This window comes from Sceloporus occidentalis, unplaced genomic scaffold (genome assembly GCF_023333645.1).
Source record: "Sceloporus occidentalis isolate IW3139 unplaced genomic scaffold, rSceOcc1.0.p SCAF_1, whole genome shotgun sequence".
NCBI lineage: Eukaryota > Metazoa > Chordata > Lepidosauria > Squamata > Phrynosomatidae > Sceloporus > Sceloporus occidentalis.
Window position 1 is genome coordinate 184,040,189 of NW_028316981.1, and position 19,889 is coordinate 184,060,077.

At 42.7% G+C, this 19,889-nt stretch overlaps 1 protein-coding gene across 2 annotated transcripts in view; it reads right to left on the minus strand.

Moving 5' to 3' along the window:
* LOC149323015 (kinesin-like protein KIF17) overlaps positions 1–19,149 on the minus strand; it is a 31,963-nt gene extending 12,814 nt beyond the window's left edge. For both annotated transcript variants that reach the window (XM_089486251.1, XM_089486250.1), the window contains exons 1-8: positions 17,838–19,149; positions 15,408–15,554; positions 10,939–11,040; positions 9,849–10,038; positions 8,838–9,290; positions 7,707–7,822; positions 5,173–5,320; positions 1,957–2,039 (exon numbers count right to left, since the gene is read on the minus strand). In XM_089486251.1, coding sequence (XP_089342377.1) covers positions 1,957–2,039; positions 5,173–5,320; positions 7,707–7,822; positions 8,838–9,290; positions 9,849–10,038; positions 10,939–11,040; positions 15,408–15,554; positions 17,838–18,068 — 1,470 coding nt within the window. In that variant the 5' untranslated portion in view covers positions 18,069–19,149. The remainder of the gene's footprint in view (positions 1–1,956; positions 2,040–5,172; positions 5,321–7,706; positions 7,823–8,837; positions 9,291–9,848; positions 10,039–10,938; positions 11,041–15,407; positions 15,555–17,837) is intronic.
* Positions 19,150–19,889: the final 740 nt, after the last annotated feature.

Genomic DNA, 19,889 nt, shown 5'->3' on the forward strand with positions numbered 1-19,889 from the left:
AAGAAGTTGGATGTAGCTATTTTGAACAGGCATGGTATCTGGATTGATGGATATGAGTCTGATTCACAGATAATTTCCCAGAATGTAAAGCCAATGTATTTTGCCAGTCTTCCAGGAGAAACTGGGAGAAAAGGAATAACTGACTCATCTGCTGGGCACACAGACTTTAGCCTGACACCAAGGCCTTCTGGAGCTTTGTGTACCCAATGGCAAACTTCAGAGTGTTTCCGTGCCCTAAACCAGCAAAACATTTAAGCTGCTGACCTCACAATGTGCCGTTAAAATCTTGGTAAATTTAATACCTAAATTGTCACAGCCATTTTATCTTTAAACAAGGAATTTCAGAAGCAGGGGCAAGGGGTTGTTTTTTGCAAATACAGCGAAGAATCACGTAGTTCCTCAAAGATTAGCCTATTTATTGATTACTAGTCGAAGTAAGCAGCTTGAAAAGACTTGCTCACCCCACTCTGGTGCTCTTTTTCTCTCTCCAACTCATATGCCCCGACAGTTTTCCTCTCTTCTTACATGCATACCTACTCTTTCTCTCTCCCTATCCATTCTGCTAATCTTTTCCTTTCTTCAGCAATACAGGTGATCTTTCTTTCACATCACTCTGTTGCTTTTTGAGCCTTATCTACTCTTTCTCTTTTCCCCCCTCTATTATTTTGCTTTGTCAGGGGATCTACAAGATGTTGCCCTTTTCTGTCCCAGAAGCAGGCCGCGGCAACCACACGCCACAGCCTGTGTACGGAGCAAAGAGAAGCCCCTTTTTGCACCATAGAAGGGGTACCATAACTGCTGTGGTGCGGCATTATGATGGTCCTTGTGCGCAGTGCTGTTTGGATGCTGTGCACAAGGGATGTCATTGTGGTGCACTGTGTGTAAACAGGCACACGTCAAGATGGCATCCCGGTGGAGGAAAAAGGGCTTGGAGCGTGTGAATGCTCAGCCCTTCTTCAGCCCTACTCCATAGTCAGGCTGGCACAAAGTGCTGGTCTGTACTGCCTCTCAGGTTTTAGGGGGTTTTTTGGTCTCCATATTAGCGTTCATTCAGCCTTTCATCTCTGGCCACTTTTCTCACCCATTACTAACAAGCAGCAGTGCTTTTTATTTTTCTTTCTCTTTTAAATTACTAAACAAACTACTAGCCAGCCAGCTCCCCGTCGCCTGCAGTATAGGAATTGTAATGCCAGCCTATTTTTACAGGGTTGTTGTGAAAATCACATAATGGGTGATTCTAAACAAATATTTTGTTGTGGCACCAGTCAAAAGACCTTTTGCAGCCATTCCAACTTTCCATCATTTTTATGGCATGAAACAATAGAAGACTGATTCTGATGTAGATGGGGAACCAAATTACTTTGGAAACCATGAGGGTTACGAATGGACTTTCATAACATTTCAGGGCAATTGCACAATAAAAGCCTTGTCTGGAAGCACCCCAAGAAAACACATGTGAAACAGCCAGATAGTGTAAAAAATGTTTTGGTTTTGGGTGCCTTCAAGTCATTTCTGACTTATGGCAACCCTAAACAGAACTTATCCTGGGGTTATCTTGGCAGGACTGGTTTGGAGGGGGTTTGCCATTGCCTTCCTCTGAGGCTGAGAGAGTGTGACTTGCTCAAGGTCACCCAGTGGGTTTCCAGGGCTGAGTGGGGATTTAAAGTCTGGTCCCCCAGAGTCTTAGTCCAACTGAAACCACTATTGCAAGCTGATTCCTCTAAACTGCTACGTAAATATTACTGTTATTATTAAATCTAAACAATCTGCCATAGAAGGAGGACAGATTTATTTGGTGTTACTATCAACACTTCCTATTACTCAGCATGCCTATGGAATCGTCAATGGCTTAGCACAATCACACCCCCTCTTGTGCCATTTTAGAACTAATTTTAATGGTCATATGTATTCCTGCATCTATTTCACTGCTTGTATGAAGTTTATATTTCAAGGTACCCTGGCTGAAACTTCTGTTTCTTCAGCCGGGCCTGGAGATGAAAGGCCTTGGTCAGAGGCATCTTCCACTGACTGGCTGGTTTCTAGAGAAAACAAAAAGAAGTGATGTTAAATGAAGACATTTTTATCACAAGGCCTCCTAAGTCTAAGACATATAGTTGTTTTTAAAGGTATTAAAAAGTTTTTGAGAGTAGTTTTGCATGCTATGAAATATGTATTTACTTACTTACACATACAATTTATACCTGGCCTTTCTATAAAAAAGCCTCAGAGTAGTTTTCCATAGTAGAGCTACAAAAATAATGGCATAACAATAAATGATACAGCTGCAATTAGAGCAAAATCTATTGACTTTATCACACAAGCCTATAAAAGTGGAATTTTAACAAGATAAAAGCATTGTAGGCCAGTACTCTTCATACGATGTTGTGTCCGACCTGCTGCTGTCTTGTATTTCATTAATTACTATAGTGCACCTTTTCATTAATGGGGAAAACTCATCAATAGGCTCTCAATCTGGCTGCTATTCCATGACTGCCTCTGTGCAATAGGTCCCTTCCTCTGCAATTCCACTTCTCAGGCAGTCATATGGTCTCAGCAAACATGGCTGCCAACACCTTTCTAAATCTATCTGCTGTATGCACATTCACACAGCAGTCGACCTTGGGAGGCAGTTGGCAGCTGCAGTCACTTGTTCTCCGCTTCCTCTCAGAGGGAGGATTTAACTGCGAGGAAAATAGATCATATAACTATGGATGTCTGGAGCACTATTGTGGGGGAAAGTGTGATAAGAAATTATGCCAAGTCAGTATGCTGCCATTCTCAAACTAGCATGATTGTGATGGGATGACTGGCTGGTGTGATTAAGTCCTAAAACTGAGACAATGAGGGAGCTGGAGCATCAGCAGAACAATTTTTCTAAGGGTTGGACTAGCATATAACTGAAGTATGCACAGTTTATCTCTTGAAACTAAAAAAAAAAGCTACACTCTGGAAGCTGTGCCAGAGACTAGGACCTGGAACAATGGATGCAAGCTACAGGAAAAGAGATTCCACTTCAACATTAGGAGGAACTTCCTGACGGCAAGGGCTGTCTGACAGTGGAACACACTCCCTCGGAGTGTAGTGGAATCTCCTTCCTTGGAGGTCTTTAAGCAGAGGCTAGATGGCCATCTGTCTGGGATGTTTTGATTTGGATTTCCTGCATGGCAGGGGGTTGGACTGGACGGCCCTTGCGGTCTCTTCCAACTCTTATTATTCTATGATTCTATGTGCCCACTCCACCATCCGGACAGGGACTGTGTCATGAAGAGAAAAGATGTTTATCTTCTCCCCACAATTCCCCTCATAAAAAAAATTCTTTCCCAAATTAGTTACTTGTGGCAAAAGGCTCATATGTGTTGAGGAAATTCTTTAGATATTCTGGTCACAAGCCATTTCTGGCTTTTTACAGTCCAATCTGGCAACATGAATGGATCTTGAAGTAAATTAGAAACAAATGACACTGGTAATAGAGGAGGAGGAGGAGGAAATGTGAGCTGACTGAAGCCTCTGAGCTTGTTACTGAAACTTAGTCAGAATGCCAGCAGCCACTTTCTGAACTGATCGAAGCTTCTGGGCTTATTTTCACAGGCAGCAATACAGTTATCTAGATTATTGTAAATCTAGAGTACAGTAATGTAATTGAAATGCCAGAACATGGATGATCAAGGACAAGTCCAGTTTCCCCAGGTAAGAGAGCCATCAGTATAATATATGAATCAAAACTGATCCAAACTACCTGTCATCAGTACTGCTACTTGGGTAACCAGAAACAGGGCCAGATACAGGATTAATCTATATCCAAAGTAATCCTGAATCTGGTCCTGTTTCTGGTTACCCAAATAGCAGTAGTGATCACAGGTAGTTTTGATTCATATATTATATCTGGAGATAGAGTAATCCTATATAGAGCTGATTCAGGAAGAGTACAGCTCTAAATTAACATCCAACGATCTTGTCTGGATTAAACTTTATTTGTTCATTCATGTCCAGTTTCAAAACTGTTGGAAGTCACCAGTTCAAGCCTTTGAATGCCTCCACTGGGTTAGAAGATGGGAATTAAAAGCAGACCTGGATATCATTTGTATGCTAATGACGTTTTTTCAGCACAAACCTCTGGATGACCCCCTATCAACCATTTTGTACATGTAAAACAACATGACAAAGCCAGTGTAATGTAATGGTTAGAAATTTGGACTACAATTCTGGAGACTGGGATTCAAATTCAAAACTCACTGGATGACTTTGGGCAAGTCACACTCTCTCAGCCTCAGGGTAAGGAATGGCAAATCCCTTCTAAAGAAACTTGCCAAGAAACCCCTGTGAGGTTCATTTTGTTGTTGTGTGTCTTCAAGTCATTTCCAATTTATGGTGACACTAAGGCAAACCTATCAAGGGGTTTTCTTAACAAGTTTCTTCAGAGGGGGGTTGCTATTGCCATCCTCTGAGGCTGAGAGAGTGTGACTTGCCCAAAGTCATCCAGTGGGTTTACATGGCCAAGCCAGGATTCACTACACCATAGGGTTGCCATAAGTCAAAAATGACTTGAAGGCAAACAACAACAAGAAAACAACATGAAAGAGAAGATTGTACATGGCAGAACCCTGACAATCAAAAGGGCAGCAAATGCTTTGGACTTCAGCTTCTAAACGCTGCAGCCCCTAAAGGGGTCAGGAAAGGATTACAGGAATTATACACTAAAATGTCTGGGAGGCCAACGTTCCTTCATCCCTGCCCCACACCAAAGACCCAGGTCCAGGACATAGAACAGCAGTCTTCCTGCAGAGCCTACTGGGATCTACTCACCAAGAAGGAGCATGAGAACTTTTTTAAAACTATAGTTCCAAATGCTATTTCTGCTAGATATTCCAGAGGGACTTTGCATACAGTCTCCTAGGTTGAATCCTTTACTCTAACACTGTTTACTATTCTGCACAGTTTTCAGAGACAAACAGTGAAGGACAAGGATGCCTTAGTTTCCAACTGCTGGAAATGTTATGGAGCAACATCTCCAGCATCTGAGACTTCATAAGGCATGAGAACCTCAGGATTTTAATCACTGAGCTCAGGACCATTATCTGTGCAAATATTCTGCTTTTGCAAATAGGAATCCTGGCTCAAATTATCTTTCTGATGAAATCCAATGGTTCTTTTTCAGATCTGCTCCGCTTCTACCTGCTTCTTTCCCAAGGTTCTCTTCTAAAATGTGGAATTTCTGCTCGTATGCATTCCTCAAAGCACTGATGTCCTCTTCAAGCCGGACACGAGATTCTTGTTCTGCTTCATAGTCAGCCTTCAACCGGGCCAGGCGCTCTTCATACTCCTGAAAAAGTAAAGAAAATCAGCAGAGACTATTCAGCGTATCCATGTACTAACTCCATGTTTTCCTCATGTAGGTGATTTAATTCATCCATTCATTTAGACAGTGGGATGTTGCTGCAAAGTATTCAAGATAATTATTAAACCCTCAAGTTTTATAAAGCTCCAAGCTTGTCAGCCTTAATAGCTAAATTAATTATAATGATGGACAGAGGAATCAAGTCAGGTGTGGACAATATGTGGACTCCTAGATGTTGCTGAACTGCAATTCCCATCAACCATGGGATACACAATCAATGCCAAGAGATAATGGGAACTGTAGTTAAGACATTCTAGAGAGGATCACAAGTTTCACACCTGTGTATCAAGCAGCAGTTTTCAGTTAAAGCAAGAAAACAGATGTTCACATTAAAAGGGACCTAGTGGGAAAAATTAGGGACATTCAGGGCTGAGGGTTGGGGCAGACCTCCAGTAATATGTTATACCAGTATTCTTATTAGGATTCAGTAAATCAGCTCACACAGACCAACAGCCAAAGATGGACAGCAATGCTTTAAATAGGTCAATGAGCCAAAATGATTGAATATACATTTTCTGTGGTGGTGCCTATCTTTGGAATGTCCTCCCCAAACAAGTCCATTTGGCATTGTCACTCATCTTTTCCATTCCATATTTTGTTTTAAAAAGTTTCTGTCTTTGGCCCCATTCCCACTCGATCATTTGCCCTGGATAGAACTAGGCAGATCCGGTTGCCCCCATATCGAATCTGCTTGGAAAGAAGTTTTTACTACCCTTTACCTCACAATTTGCCCCTCTGAAGTTCACATTTGCAGCAGAGCTTTAAAATGGAGTTTCCTCTGTTTTCAATCAAATTCACTTCCGCTTTCGTCAAAGGTGACATATCCTACAACCATTGGGAAACCAGGTGTGTGTGTGTATTTGGGTCGTTACATATTATGGCAACTCTAAAACAACCCCATCCTGGGGTTTTCTTGGCAAGATTGGTTCTGAGGAGATTTGCCATTGCCTTTCCCCTGAGGCTGAGAGAGTGTGATTCCCCCAAAGTCATGGGTTTCCACAACCTTACATACACATATACCTATGTAGCAAAAGCATTCACACATTGTATCAATTTGCCAAATTTAAAAGGAAACATATTCGCATATTCTGTCACACACACACACAAAATAATTTTTAAAAAGCCACTTGTAAAGTGACCTGCCGTGCTGGCAGCAAGCAAACAAAAAGGGAAATGTAGCACAAGCATACATATTCAATATGTATTACCCTGTAGAACAAGCATGCGCATAATCTGTCCCAATAATAATAATAATACCTCACCTCAGAATTCCATCTCTGCATCCTCTTGCTTTGCCTCTGATTGCCACCCCAGAATGCCATTACATACACATATGTAGCATTCGCACATTGTACCAATTTGCCAAATTGAAAGGGAATCATTCGAAGCATTCGCATATTACACACAAAAAATACTTTAAAAAAAAGTCACTTGCAAAGTGACCTGCTGTGCCGGCAGCTAGCAAATGAAAAGGAAATGTACCATAAGCAGGCACATTCTATCAGTATGTATCAACCTGTAGCACAAGCATGCGCACAATCTGTCAAAAATACAATTACAAAAGAGAGAGAGAAAGCTGCTTGTGATAGAGGAGGCATGTTCCGCCCTCTTCCCTTCCTAATCCCTCCCCTGAACTTGACCCGATCATGACTGAGGCCAAGTTCACATTTGCCAGCACCCATTTTTTCTCAAAAGATATAGGAAAAACTCCGCTTTCAAAAGACCCGCGCCAAGGGGGATTTGCCCCTGAACGGGTGTGCAAAGCTCGAATTCGAATGTAAAGCAACCGGCGCCAGTATGAACTTCCCGCTTTTAATTCAGTTTCTGAACTGGGGTAAAAGGTAGTCTGAATGGCCCCTTTGTGAGTATTTTCTAAATGGTCTTTTTTAAAGAAAAGAAAAGAAAAGAAAAGAAAAGAAAAGAAAAGAAAAGAAAGGGGAGCAGGCATTGGGCAGAAGTCCCATGGCACAGCTACCTAACAGTAGCTGGATTTTTTAATAAATGAAGGTCAGTTTGCAGGCCTATGTCAAGAATAACAACTACGACTGTACTACTATCCCACCTTTTTCCTAGTTTGTGACACAAACAACTGTTAAATCAAACATAGTTAAAGATTAAAAGCATACAGAAGTTAAAAAGTAATTAAACGATTACAAAATCTGAAACCAGTTAAAACAAATTAGAACAACAACAAATAAAAGTCCAGCATATTCTACAAGCCTTGTTTCCACTGAAAATCAGTTCTCAAAGGCCTTCCAACGTTAAAAGACTATGCAGTAAATTCCACTGCCACATGGTATGGTTAACTTACTTCTCGGATTTGTTGTTTCTCTTTCTCAATATCTGCTTGGGATTCCAGGGAAGGTTCTGGCTCCACCTCGGGCTGAGCATCTTCAGAAGGTAGCAGCTGAGATAATTTTACTGAGACTGGAAAGAGAAAGCCTAATTTAGAAGGACTGCTGCAGTGACAGGGAAACTGGACCTGACAGCTAAACTGAGCTGCTAATCCTTTTCTAATAAACCAAAGGATCTCATTTTCAAATAGTATGATACATTACATATTTATTTCTAAGCATTGGTTTATTGCATTGCATTTTAGCTACCTAACCATGTGAAATGTGTGATTAAATTGTTTTAAGTGACACCCCCACCCCCGCATGAATATCCATTCTGGAGAAATGACTATTTTCCAGCCCTTAGACTACAATACTGAATTTTTGTAGATGCTGATGATATCAATACAGCTTAGCAATGCAATTCTTACTCATGTTCTTATGCAATTCTTATGTTGCACCATAAGCATTATTTTATTTTACTTTACAGTAATTTAAAAAATATTTAGATGCTAAAGAGAAAGAGTAGCAGCAAAACTGGATTTTTGGCTGAAATACCAAGGGGAAAAAGCTCCACCAACTGCACCTACATGGGGAGGGGGTCCATGCCCTCTGTCATGAAGGAGGATATCAGAAGGGGGAATCTAAGCCCTTCCTCTCATTTTTAGCTTCTTATCTCTACTGTAGAAACAACCTACAATTCCCAAAGCAGAAATTACATAAGCACGGTATCAGGTGAACATCAAAGAACAAAAGTAACAAAACAAGAAGAATCAAAGAGTATGCAAAGATCTGACCAATGAATTTAACTTCTTCAGAGTCACTCTAACTCCTGCAATGTAGTGCCTTCCAATTGTGTTGAACTACAACCCCCATGCTAGCTGGAAGAGTTGGAAGCTGTAGTCCACCACTCTAAGAGGGTGACAACTTAGGGAAGGCTGCTCTAATCCTTTGTACTGACCCTACAAGTTACTAGTGACCAAAGATGGGGAAACTCCTGTGTCCTTAGAAGATGAGGAAGTTCTCAGTGTTGGTACTGATACAACCTTCCCCCAGCAAGGCAGAGAACATGAACAACTGCGCTTCAGTCAGTGGTAAAGCAATCCTACCATGCAAGTTGCTGATATTCATCTGCTGTGCCAAGATTGCCCTCAGCTTCTTGATCTCCTCCTGGTACTCTCTCAGCAGAGCATCCTTGGGGTCCTCGTTGATGCGGGGCTTGTTGCGGATGTTCTTGGCTCGGTGGGCGTAGCGCAAGGTGCTGAGAGACTCATCATAGTTGTTGTCAGCAGGAGACAGGCAGGCCACCATAAGTGTCTTTGTGTTGCCTCCAAGTGAGTCCTGCAGCACCCGGGTCAGTTTGGAGTCTCGGTAAGGGATGTGTCTGCACCGCCCATCCGCTAGAGCCGAGATGACATTGCCCAGTGCTGAGAGAGACAGGTTGATTTTGGTGGCCTCTTTCAGGCGCTCACCAACAGCACCAGTTTTGGATTGCCTCTCGCTCCCAGCCAGGTCCACAAGGTTAAGCTTTGCAGCCCTGAGGTGGTCTTCTCCTCTCTCATCTGTAAAGGAAGAATGAATTTGGACTGGGATGAAAGAGAAGGCAGCTCCTTGACCATCCAGAGCAAGCTTCCCTTCCAGGTGTGCTGGGCGATAGATGATGTAAGTTGTAGTCAAACTTATGTGGAATGACTGAGATTGGGGAAATCTGCACTTAACTACATCAGTACATAGTATTACATACTTCCCAACAATGAGAAAGTGAAGCTGTGCATCTTTCCATTTTGTTCTCTCCAAAAGATGGTTGAGGGACACTGAATTCCCCCACCCCCTCAAAGGAGAGAAAGCATCCTAGATGAAACACACAACCCACCATTAAAGACAAATCATGCAAATGATCATTCAGATCATTTGACTTTGAAGGATCTTCTCTCCTCAAATAGCTCATTCAACAGAAGTAGTATCAACCTGGATTCTTTCTGCAGTGTGGCTGTAGCCCTAGACTGCATTGCTTTGACCTTGCAGCTCTTGCTTCTATTCTCAGATGTTTATTAAAATCACATGAACCTCTGCTCCATCACATCCATCCCAACCCTATTTCAGTAATATTCTGCTTTTACCTACAGCGTAGATCTCCATGTTTATGGTGAAGATGGAGTGGGATCGGGAGGAGTCTTTGTTCATTAAGGTGTAGCCCACGGCACGATTTTTCCATCCTGTCTCCATGATGTGCTCACACTGGGCAATGCTGTGCACTGTATGTAGCGAGAGGCCCTTCACATAGACCCCTTTCTCTGGGTGCTCCTTCAGCTACAAGGGAGACCACAGCAGTAAAAGAGTTACAGGAATCAGTGAAAGAAAAATCTGAATTAGGAAAGGATGATCAGGATTGCATCCACATCGCAGAAATAATCCAGTTTGACACCACTTTAACTGCCATGGCTCAGTGCAATGGAATCCTGGGAATTATAGTTTATTGTGGCACTAGAGCTCTCTGATAGCAAAGGCTAAATGTCCAACAAAACTGTAGTTCCCAGAATTCCCTAGTATTGAGCCATGGCAGTTAAAGTGGTGTCAAATTTGGTTTAATTTTTGTAGTGCAGATGCAGCCCAAAAGACTTAAAAGACTATTTTTGAAGAATAAAGCTCTCATATATAGGCAGAAGCACTTTACCACAAACGTTGGTTTCTGATAACAAGTAGCCCCAAAGGACAAATCCTAAAGAGTTGTTGGAAATGTATTAGGTATATAAATCTCTGATTACCAGGTGCCATCCCTGTCTGGAGAAGACTCTACCCCAGACCTATGAGCCAAATGTTTAGCTCTCATTCTGCACCCCTGAATCTCAGGATTCTAGTGTTTAAAGCTCTACTAACACAACTTAGCCTCAAATGATAATACCAGACATCCTGATACTGAACAACATTTGCAACTAAAGGAAGGAGGGTAGTTATGAGACAAGTCAGAAAGGGAAACCTCCAATGTGAGGGCCTAGGAGGAAAAAAGGTTTTTATGGGGATGCTGGTGCATCATGTAGGGAGATGGACATGTCACAGAGAGTTCCAACTGCTGGCTTTAAATTGCTAATCATATTTTCTTAGTATAATTGAAGCATAATAAACTGTCAGAGTTCAGATTTCTGGAATTTGGAGTTGTTGGTTTCTTTTTACTTCAGACTAACATCCTTCTGGCAAGTGTGGAATCCTTACCTCGAGTTTTTGTTTAGTGTTGGAACCAAGGAGGTCTCGAATATCTTCATTATAGATCTCCAAGTAAGATGCCCTCACCAAGAACTTGGTGTTTTCTGCACACTGAAAAAATAGAAATGAAATAAAAATAATAATGGAGATTTATGAAGTTTCCAGGCTGACTTATTTCTAGAAGGATTGCCTCAGAGGGACATTCTTCTGCATCTAATACATGCATGAACATAATTTTCATTGATTCAATGCCTGTTTCTAGTTAGTCTGTACCACTTCACATTGCAGCTAAGGTATCAGATGATTGAAATAACACACAAAACACCAAAATCCCTACACTGGGAAAGCTAGCATGTGAGGGAGAAAGTTCATTGACATGTATACCTTTCTTTCACCCAGTTTATTACACCAATATACTAGCTTCTTGCCTAGCCTTCTCTCTCTAATGCTAGTTTACTCCATTACATTTATTTTTTCCCATTTGGAGCATTTTGTTTCAATATTCAGATTTCCTTTCCATCATCTAAATCTCCCAAAGTCCAGCAAAGTCAAGACCAGGGGTTCCCAACCTTTTTGACTCATGGAGCCCTTTTTAGAATCAGTTTCTATGGCAGAGCTCCTAAGACGCCTACCCTATGTCTTACAGGTTAATGGTTTCCCTGTTTTGTTCTACTTTTTGTTTCTTATTATTTAATTTCCGTTAATTTTTATTTCTTTCATTTTTCCTGGAGCAGCCGCAGAGCATCTGGGAAGTGCATGCAGAGCCCTAAGGGCTCCGTGGAGCACAGGTTGGGAACCAGTGATCTAGACTATATGAAGGATGCTTACAGCAAGCCTGGCAACTGGGAGCCCAAAATGCCACTTCAGTAGTGGTTAGGCCCTGGTTTAAATCAAGAAAGAGAAACTAAGAGCCTGAACAGACAGGCCAAAATAAAGTTGCTCCGGGTCATTTTGGAGGTATGCTGTTTAAATGACACACACATCTTAAGAAGCCAGAAGCTGTCCCAAAGCTGGGCTCCAGTCCTTAGGACTGGATCATGGTTTTGGCGCAGCCAGGACCCGGAGCAATGGATGCAAGCTATAGTAAAGAGATTCCACCTCAACATTAGGAGGAACTTCCTGACAGTAAGGGCTGTTCGACAGTGGAACACACTTCTTTGGAGAGTAGTGGAGTCTCCTTCCTTAGAGGTCTTTAAACAAAGGCTGGATGACCATCTGTCTGGGATGTTTTGATTTAGATTTCCTGCATGGCAGGGGGTTGGACTGGATGGCCCTTGCGGTCTCTTCCAACTCTATGATTCTATGACCCGAAGCGGCTTTATTTTGGCCTGTCTGTTTGGGCCCTAAGTTAATATATAGCCTACAGTCAGTCATCTACCTCTAGGTTTTTAAATTATACACTTCATGGAGCAAGTCCTCATACAAAGGCAAGCCAAAGGTATTTTGGTATCTGAGGTTGATGTTGTTTGTTGTTATTGTATGCCTTCAAGTCGTTTCTGACTTATGGCAATTCTAAGGCTAACTTATCATGGAGTTTTCTGAGATAGGAAATCCAATTCCAGTCTCAGATAGATAGCCAGAGAAATACAGTAGAAATGTGACTTGATAACAGATCTCTAATCATCCATAAAACTGTACTCATTTCTCACCTTAATCTACCTCAAAAGATGGTTGTGAAAATGAAAGAAGATAAATTCATGTCCACCAAACTCAGTTCCTTGACTGAAGAATGCAACATATGCAATAACTGGAGGTGGACAGAGGCTCTAAAGAATTGAGACTGGGCACCAATTGACTAGAATGTTAGAGCTGGAGCTCCATGGTATTGCTCTCTATTAGTGCAGAACTCATGCTTATTTTTATAGGTGGTATCATGCAGCACTCCAGACAGTGCTGTGCTGCAAATCCCAGAAGCCCTAGCCTAGCCAGTATAGCCAATAGTGAGGAATGCTGACAGCTGCAGCCCAATTACATCTCGAAGACTGCACTAGTCCCACTTTTACAAAGACTGCACTATTCCCACCTTTGCAGCAAGAGCTTCTGGGTGGGTTATGCTCCCACTGGGCAGATCATCCCTTCTCTGCCTCCTTTACTGGTACCCCAAGTGCATTATCTCTCCTTGACTCATGATTGGCTTCCTGGGGTTCACATCACCTATAACGTAATGATGCTAAATCTCCAGCTTTGTTTTTTCTCACCATGGAAACCTGTGCAGGATCAGGTTTGTTAACACTGTACTGTGAGAAGGGAGCTTTATTCTGAACATTATTCCGTTTGCTGCCCAATAAGAACCTACTGTTCTGAGTCCTCTATGCTAGTAAAAATATCTGTAAACTTCTTAACTGTCTCTCTTTTGCTCTCATGTTGCTTTATTGTACTGTGTGTTTATATCACTATTTATAGCCATTGTACACTTCCCTGGTGTCCATCAGAATGAAGAACAGTTTATATAGTGTTTAAATAAATAAATAATATAGAACCAAGGCATAGAGATTGTAGCCTATGATAACAACTCCATGTGATTGAACAGAGAATTCTTTCACCTTGTACCCCAAAGGCAATAATGCAACATTATATTTCCTTGCAGAACTGGAGCACCATCTACAGGAATAAAACACTAGCCTAAAATTGTGTATGTTACCCCATTTTCCAGGGAGGCAAAGGGCGGCATGCCCCAAAAACACCAACCTCACTGGTGGGGTTGCTAACTGGAAAAGAGATTCCACCTCAACATTAGGAGGAACTTCCTGACAGTAAGGGCTATTCGACAGTGGAACACACTCCTTCCTCGGAGTGTAGTGGAGTCTCCTTCCTTAGAGCTTTTTAACCAGAGGTTGGATGGCCATCTGTCGCGGATGCTTTGATTGAGAGTTCCTGCATGGCAGGGGGTTGGACTGAAGGGCCCTTGTGCTCTCTTCCAACTCTATGATTCTATGATTCACTTCCTTGGTGTCACTGTACAAACAATACAGCCAAACTTTGACTTGGATATCAAGAACATGCTGTGGGGAAGGTTCTCTTCCCCATTCCTTCTCATTCTTAAGTGATTCACTTTTCCATCCCTGGGTAACCACAGTTTGCTGTGATATCTAATTTGAGCAAATCATGGTTCAGTACCTGTTATTCAGAGCAACCTAGATCTCAAAAGAAGTATCTTTTTGTGTTGCTGATGGAATTTAAATTTTGTTTTCTGGACTTTATGATGTTTTCTTTCCCAGTACCTGCATGGTCAGAAGGAAGAGCGACTTGCCTGCATGGCTATAACCCCATACTGAGTTGGAACCATCCTAACTCAGAACAGCAAAAGTAACATCTTGACAAAATGCAGGCCTATGACTAACATCGTCATACAGTGTACCCATGCCAACCGTGGACTTGCCATCTACAGATCAGAGCTTCTGCGAACAGCAAGCCCCGGCTTTTTCAATGGGCGTGTGTGCAAGCGGCTATACACACAGGCATAAGCATGCATGCACCCATTGAAAGCAATGGGACTTAAGGTCCCACATCTTTTGCTATCTGCGGGAGGTGTTGGAATAGATTCTCCCACAGATAGCAAGGCAGGACTATATTTTTCCCTCCTGTATGATATTGAACACCTTTTCCTGATGAAGAAGCCAATGGAGCTTTGAAAGCTTGCATCATGTATTTTGTGCATTTTTGTTGACTGAATAAAGGTATAACTGTTTTGTGGATTTTTGATGTTATTGTACTTTGCTATATGGCCAACATAGCTACCCCTGGATATGTCTGCTGCTATGCATAGTTTGCTTCCAGATCATAATCAACCCATCCACTTGAAAGTATGGTTTCAGATTTACTTCATATAGAAGCAAATGATATTGATATATTTATTTCTTCATTGCATTTATATTGTCTCTTTTCCCCAATGAGACTTTCCCTCTTCCCACTTTATCCTTATAATAATACTACAAGGCAGGTCATACTAAGAGAAAGCAACTGGCTCAAAGTCAACCAGCAAGCTTTATAGTTCAGCAGGACTTGAATCTGGATCTCCCAATCCAACACTGTAAGCTAGACACTGCACTAGTTCTCCAGATATAGAAGAGAAAGGGCTATGAACTCCTCTAATATTTTCTGCTAGCATTCCTAATTAAAGTTTTAAGAAATCTTTGGGTAGACTGTGATTCAGCTAAAATTGGCAAGGCATCAACAGGTGAGGGTTTTGTTTTGTTTTTTGTGGGAAGGAGATTCTGATCCCTCTGTTTTCCTTTTACATACCGGAAACACAACATTCTAAGTAATTATGGTCACCACAAATTAGGTAGGCATGACCAGAGTGAGCAGAGCCAAAAGGGAGGTGGGAAGACCAGAGTACATTTCAAACAGCCAAACCATGATTTAGTCATCATGTCCATACTAGGCTGGAAGGAAGTTTAGAGAATGCAAAACCCAGAATATCTAGTTGGATGAACAATCCACAAATGGTTTCTGTGCCATTTCCATCACCTTTGTACCTGCACACTCTCAAATAAGTGTTCAAAAGCTCGGGGAATGATGCCCTTCTGGGAAGACGGCTCCAGAATCCCTTGCATGGTAAAGGACTTCCCACTGCCTGTCTGCCCATAGGCAAAGATGGTACCATTGTAGCCTTCTGTCACACCCTGGAAAATATAAACAAACAAACAAAACAAGAATAATAAACATTATATTGGTTTTCAGATAAGCTTCTATCACAAATTAAACAAAAGCAACCAGGCTGAAATTTCCAGTAGCTTCAATTATGCTCTGTCTGTATATTTTACCAAGACACACATCACATACACAGTTTTCCAGTGATGGAAAGCTTTAGGGGTGCAGTGGTTACCTGGGTTTAGTGTCTTGTGGAAAAAGGTCAAAGGAAGACAATGGGGATTTGGATATTTGCTTTTGTTAATGAATATACAGGTAGAGACACAATTTATGCCACAGGTAGGAAATATTTGGCCCTCTATGGCCATTCTGGGAGGACCAAAGATTTTGGACCCCTCACAAAGACACTCCGACAGCCATCACACTTGACAGCTCCCACAGCAGTTTAGGGAAATAGGCTGCCTGCAGTTTCAGAGTTCAAGTTTAGTTCTATTGCTCTTTTCTTTTAAGTGCCATTTCTTATCACAAACCCATAGAGTACAGTGTCCTCAGCTAGAAAGAGGAAGAAAGAGCTGTCCTATAAAGACCTATGTTGGCCATTGATTAGGACAGCCAGTAAGAGTCATCAGCTAACTAAAAGGGAACCCGCTAGACTAAATTTGTTGAATTGGATGGACCATGTCAACAGTCTGTGCTGAAACACAGAATTTAGATGGGACACAGCTCAACCAACAATGCCAACAAGGGGAAAGGGGGATGCAGGGACTGTGACATCACATATGTGCCAATACCTTAAGTACCCTGGGAATGGCTTTTTGCACCCATGGCATTGTGTGACTGGCAGTTCATTCACGGATTTCCCCCATGAATGAAAAGGAATGGATCAGGGATGGGACAGCTATAGGTGGGAAATGGCATTGTGCGATCAGCACTGCTGATGCTGCTTCCTTCCCAGGGAAACTACAGTTTAAACACCATGTGTGATAAAGCTCATAGAGCCTTCTGCCCAAAAGTCCTCAATGATTATACAATTCGTGGATTTGCCTTGTAATTAGTCACTTTCTAGGGGCACCTTGACCCAACCACATGCACTCCTTGGATTACTGTGACATTTATAACTTCTTGTTGTTACTAGCTATACAGTCAGCTTTGACATACAGTGAACCTAACATTCCCAAGGCATCAACAGCCCTGCTCAGGTCTTGCAAGCTCAGGGTTGTGGTTTCCGTGACTGAATCAATCCCCTTGTAATAAAGGGGAAGCTACTGAGTGGCAGCACTAATAGTGGGAGATGACAATGGTGGATGTTTCAGTGGCACTATATCTTACTCTTGTTACTACTACAATGGACCCTTGGTATTCACTGGGGTTTGGTTCCAGAACCCCCTTGGATATCAAAATGTGGATGCTTAAGTACCATTAAATACAATGGCATAGTAAAATAGTGTCCCTTATATAAAATGGCAGCATCAAGGTTTCCTTATTGGAATTTATAAAAAAAATTGGAATATTTTCAAGTCCTAGATGCTTAAATCTGTGGATAAAGAACCCACGGGTACAGAGGGTAACGGTACATTGAAGGCAGCAGTAGTAAAACACTCTTCAAAATCTCTGGGGCACCATTCACACTACGAAAATAATCCAGGCTGAATCGGGTGGAGTCTTGTTGTTCACACACACGTCCCAAATGCACTAGATGCACTTTTGGAGGAGGCTGGCAAAAAAACCCACTTAAACCAGGATATTCGATACTGTTTTTCCCTTCTTTTCCTGGAAGATCCGCATCGACCTGCATCATCAGCAATATGAATAAGCTTCTGAATCCATTTAGATTGCTCTGCATCGTTCAAAGGAAGGAAGGCGGCTCCATTTTATCGTAAAAAAATGGCATGTGTGAATAACCCAGGTATTACAATTACTAAAAGAGATGTGCAAACCCAAAACAAAATGGGAACAACGAACCCGATGTGGATCAGAGCGGTGATCCGCATCTCCTTGGGACAAAAAAATGAGTGTGCATGCCCCATGGGATGATAATGTTGATTAAACAGGAAGGCAGTAAATAAAGGAAAAGACATAATTTTTTGTGGGTTTTTCAGGCTATGTGGCTCTAGAAGAGTTTTTTCCTGACATTTCGCTGGCATCTTCAGAAACATCTGGAAAAACTGTTCTAGAACATGGCCACATAGCCTGAAAAACCCACAAAAAACCATGGATGCCAGCCATGAAAGCCTTCAACTTCACAAAGAAAAAGACACTTATAACATTTATAAATTTGGAAATGATCTCCAGTACCTGCAGTCAGTTACACTCACCTCTATGAGCGGGTAGGCAATTTCATTATAGATCTCCTCTGTGTTCTGGTCCATGTAATAAGCCCCATCAAAGGTGAATTGTTTTGGTGGATCTTCAGAGGTGACAGGGTTCTGGATGAAGCACTGGCCACGGGTGCTGTCCATGCAGACCACCACCTTGCAGCCAATCTGCTTCTCACGCTCGTTCAGAGGGCGGCAACGCACAATCACTTTCACCGCCTCTGAGGCCATGGTCCAAACCCATGAACATGTGCTGGCAGAATTGGGTGGCAGGACAAAACTAAGCTGAGATTTGCAGCAGAGTAGCAGCAAGGAGGGCTTCTGCTCTGAGGAACAAGATGGCAGGGGAAAGACGTACAATATCGACCTAGGGAATAGGCTGTGATTTGCCTGGCAGCAAAATGGTTCGTTCCTATGGGTAAGATCAGTGCAGGGGATGTATGGCCCTAACAAGGCAGTATAGTGATCCTAAATATGTGGTCCTAGCAAGGTTGGCGGTGAGTTTTCTGGAAAGAGGTGAGGCAGTGGCGTACAAAAGCAAAAATGGGCACAAGCCAGGCAAGAAGAGAGGGCCTCTCCTTTGGTCTTGTTTTGGCAGGGCAATGTTGAGTAGGAATAGGTTAGATTGCAGGGTTTTCTTCTGCACAACGAGGAAGAAGTGCACACTGGGCATGTAGTTATGACCTAACAAAGAGTTTAAGAAACACAGAATACGGGAATGATAAGCCGAGGACTATAACTGTGAGGAAGAAATGGGCACAGAGGAAGCAATCCGTGTTTGCTTCCTCCAAAGGCTGGGTGCCGTGGCAGTAAAATGGGGACTCTGTTTATTGGGTTCTTCACAGCTGCAACTAAAGGCGAACCCCCAAAAGCACCTTAACCAAGACCATCTAGAAATGGGCTTCCAAGCAGCAATATTATGCAGCCCACAGAGAGGCCTCAGTAGTATGAGGGGCAGTGAAATGTGGGCGCACTGGGACTTAAGGCGGAAGGCAAAAGGATGGCAGGATATAATGGGCTTTCTATATAAGAACCAAACTTTCTGTTCCAGAACCAGGAGCGTGAAGACTGTAATGGAGATACAGGAGGGTAGGAAGGTGCTTTCAAGGGTATCTCGCTGACCAGGTTGAACCTGGCACAGCAGACCCAGCTTCTCCACCACACCACCCTCCCTCACCACATCCTTCAACAACAAACTGGCACAAAAAGAAAAGAAGGTCTGTGAGCCTGGCAATAACAAATTGGGTGCAATCCTCATCCAAGCCTTTGCACTAAGAAAACCAGGGCAATACTCACTTTGCACTTTGCACTTTGCACTTTGCACTAAGAAAGAAAGGCCAATCTCCACCGAAGCCTTTGCTGGAGGAACTAACTAGCACAAGAAGAAAATAGGGGGTGCTTGAAAGGGAGTCAGTGAGCCTGGTACTAAGACAGGGACACCAATCCTCACCCAAGCCCTTGCACTAAGAAGCCAGTGCAATCCTAATGCTGGAGGAACAAACTGGCACAGGAGGAAAAGAAGGGGTGTTTTGAAGGGGCTTAGTGAGCCTGGCACTAGGAAAGTGGGTGCAATCCTCACCTGAGCCTTGCCAAGAGGAGGGCTACAAAAGCAAATGGAAGGAGGAAAGGTGGAGGGAGCCCTGGTGGTGCCTCTAGGGAAAGGAGTGCCTGGCAGTATCTGTTGCTTTTGGGGAAGGAAGGAAAGAAGGAAGGAAGGAAGGAAGGAAGGAAGGAAGGAAGGAAGGAAGGAAGGAAGGAAGGGAAAGAGAAGGGAGGGTGGGAAAGACAAAGAAAGAAGGAAGGAAGTAAAAGGAAGGGAGGAGGAAGGAAAAGGAGAAGGAAGAAAGTAAAAGGAAGGGAGGGAGGGAGGGACGGAGGGGGGTTTGCCAGTTAAAAGGGACAGTTGGTGGCACCAGGAGGTACAGGGTCAGCCTGGTGTGGGAGATAAACCCCTGACTAAATGAAAGAAGGAAGAGGAGGGAGGGAAGGGGAGAGGTAGAGAGGGTGCCTTCCTTTGGCAGAGAGGAAGGTGCCCAGGAGGGCAAAGGGGGC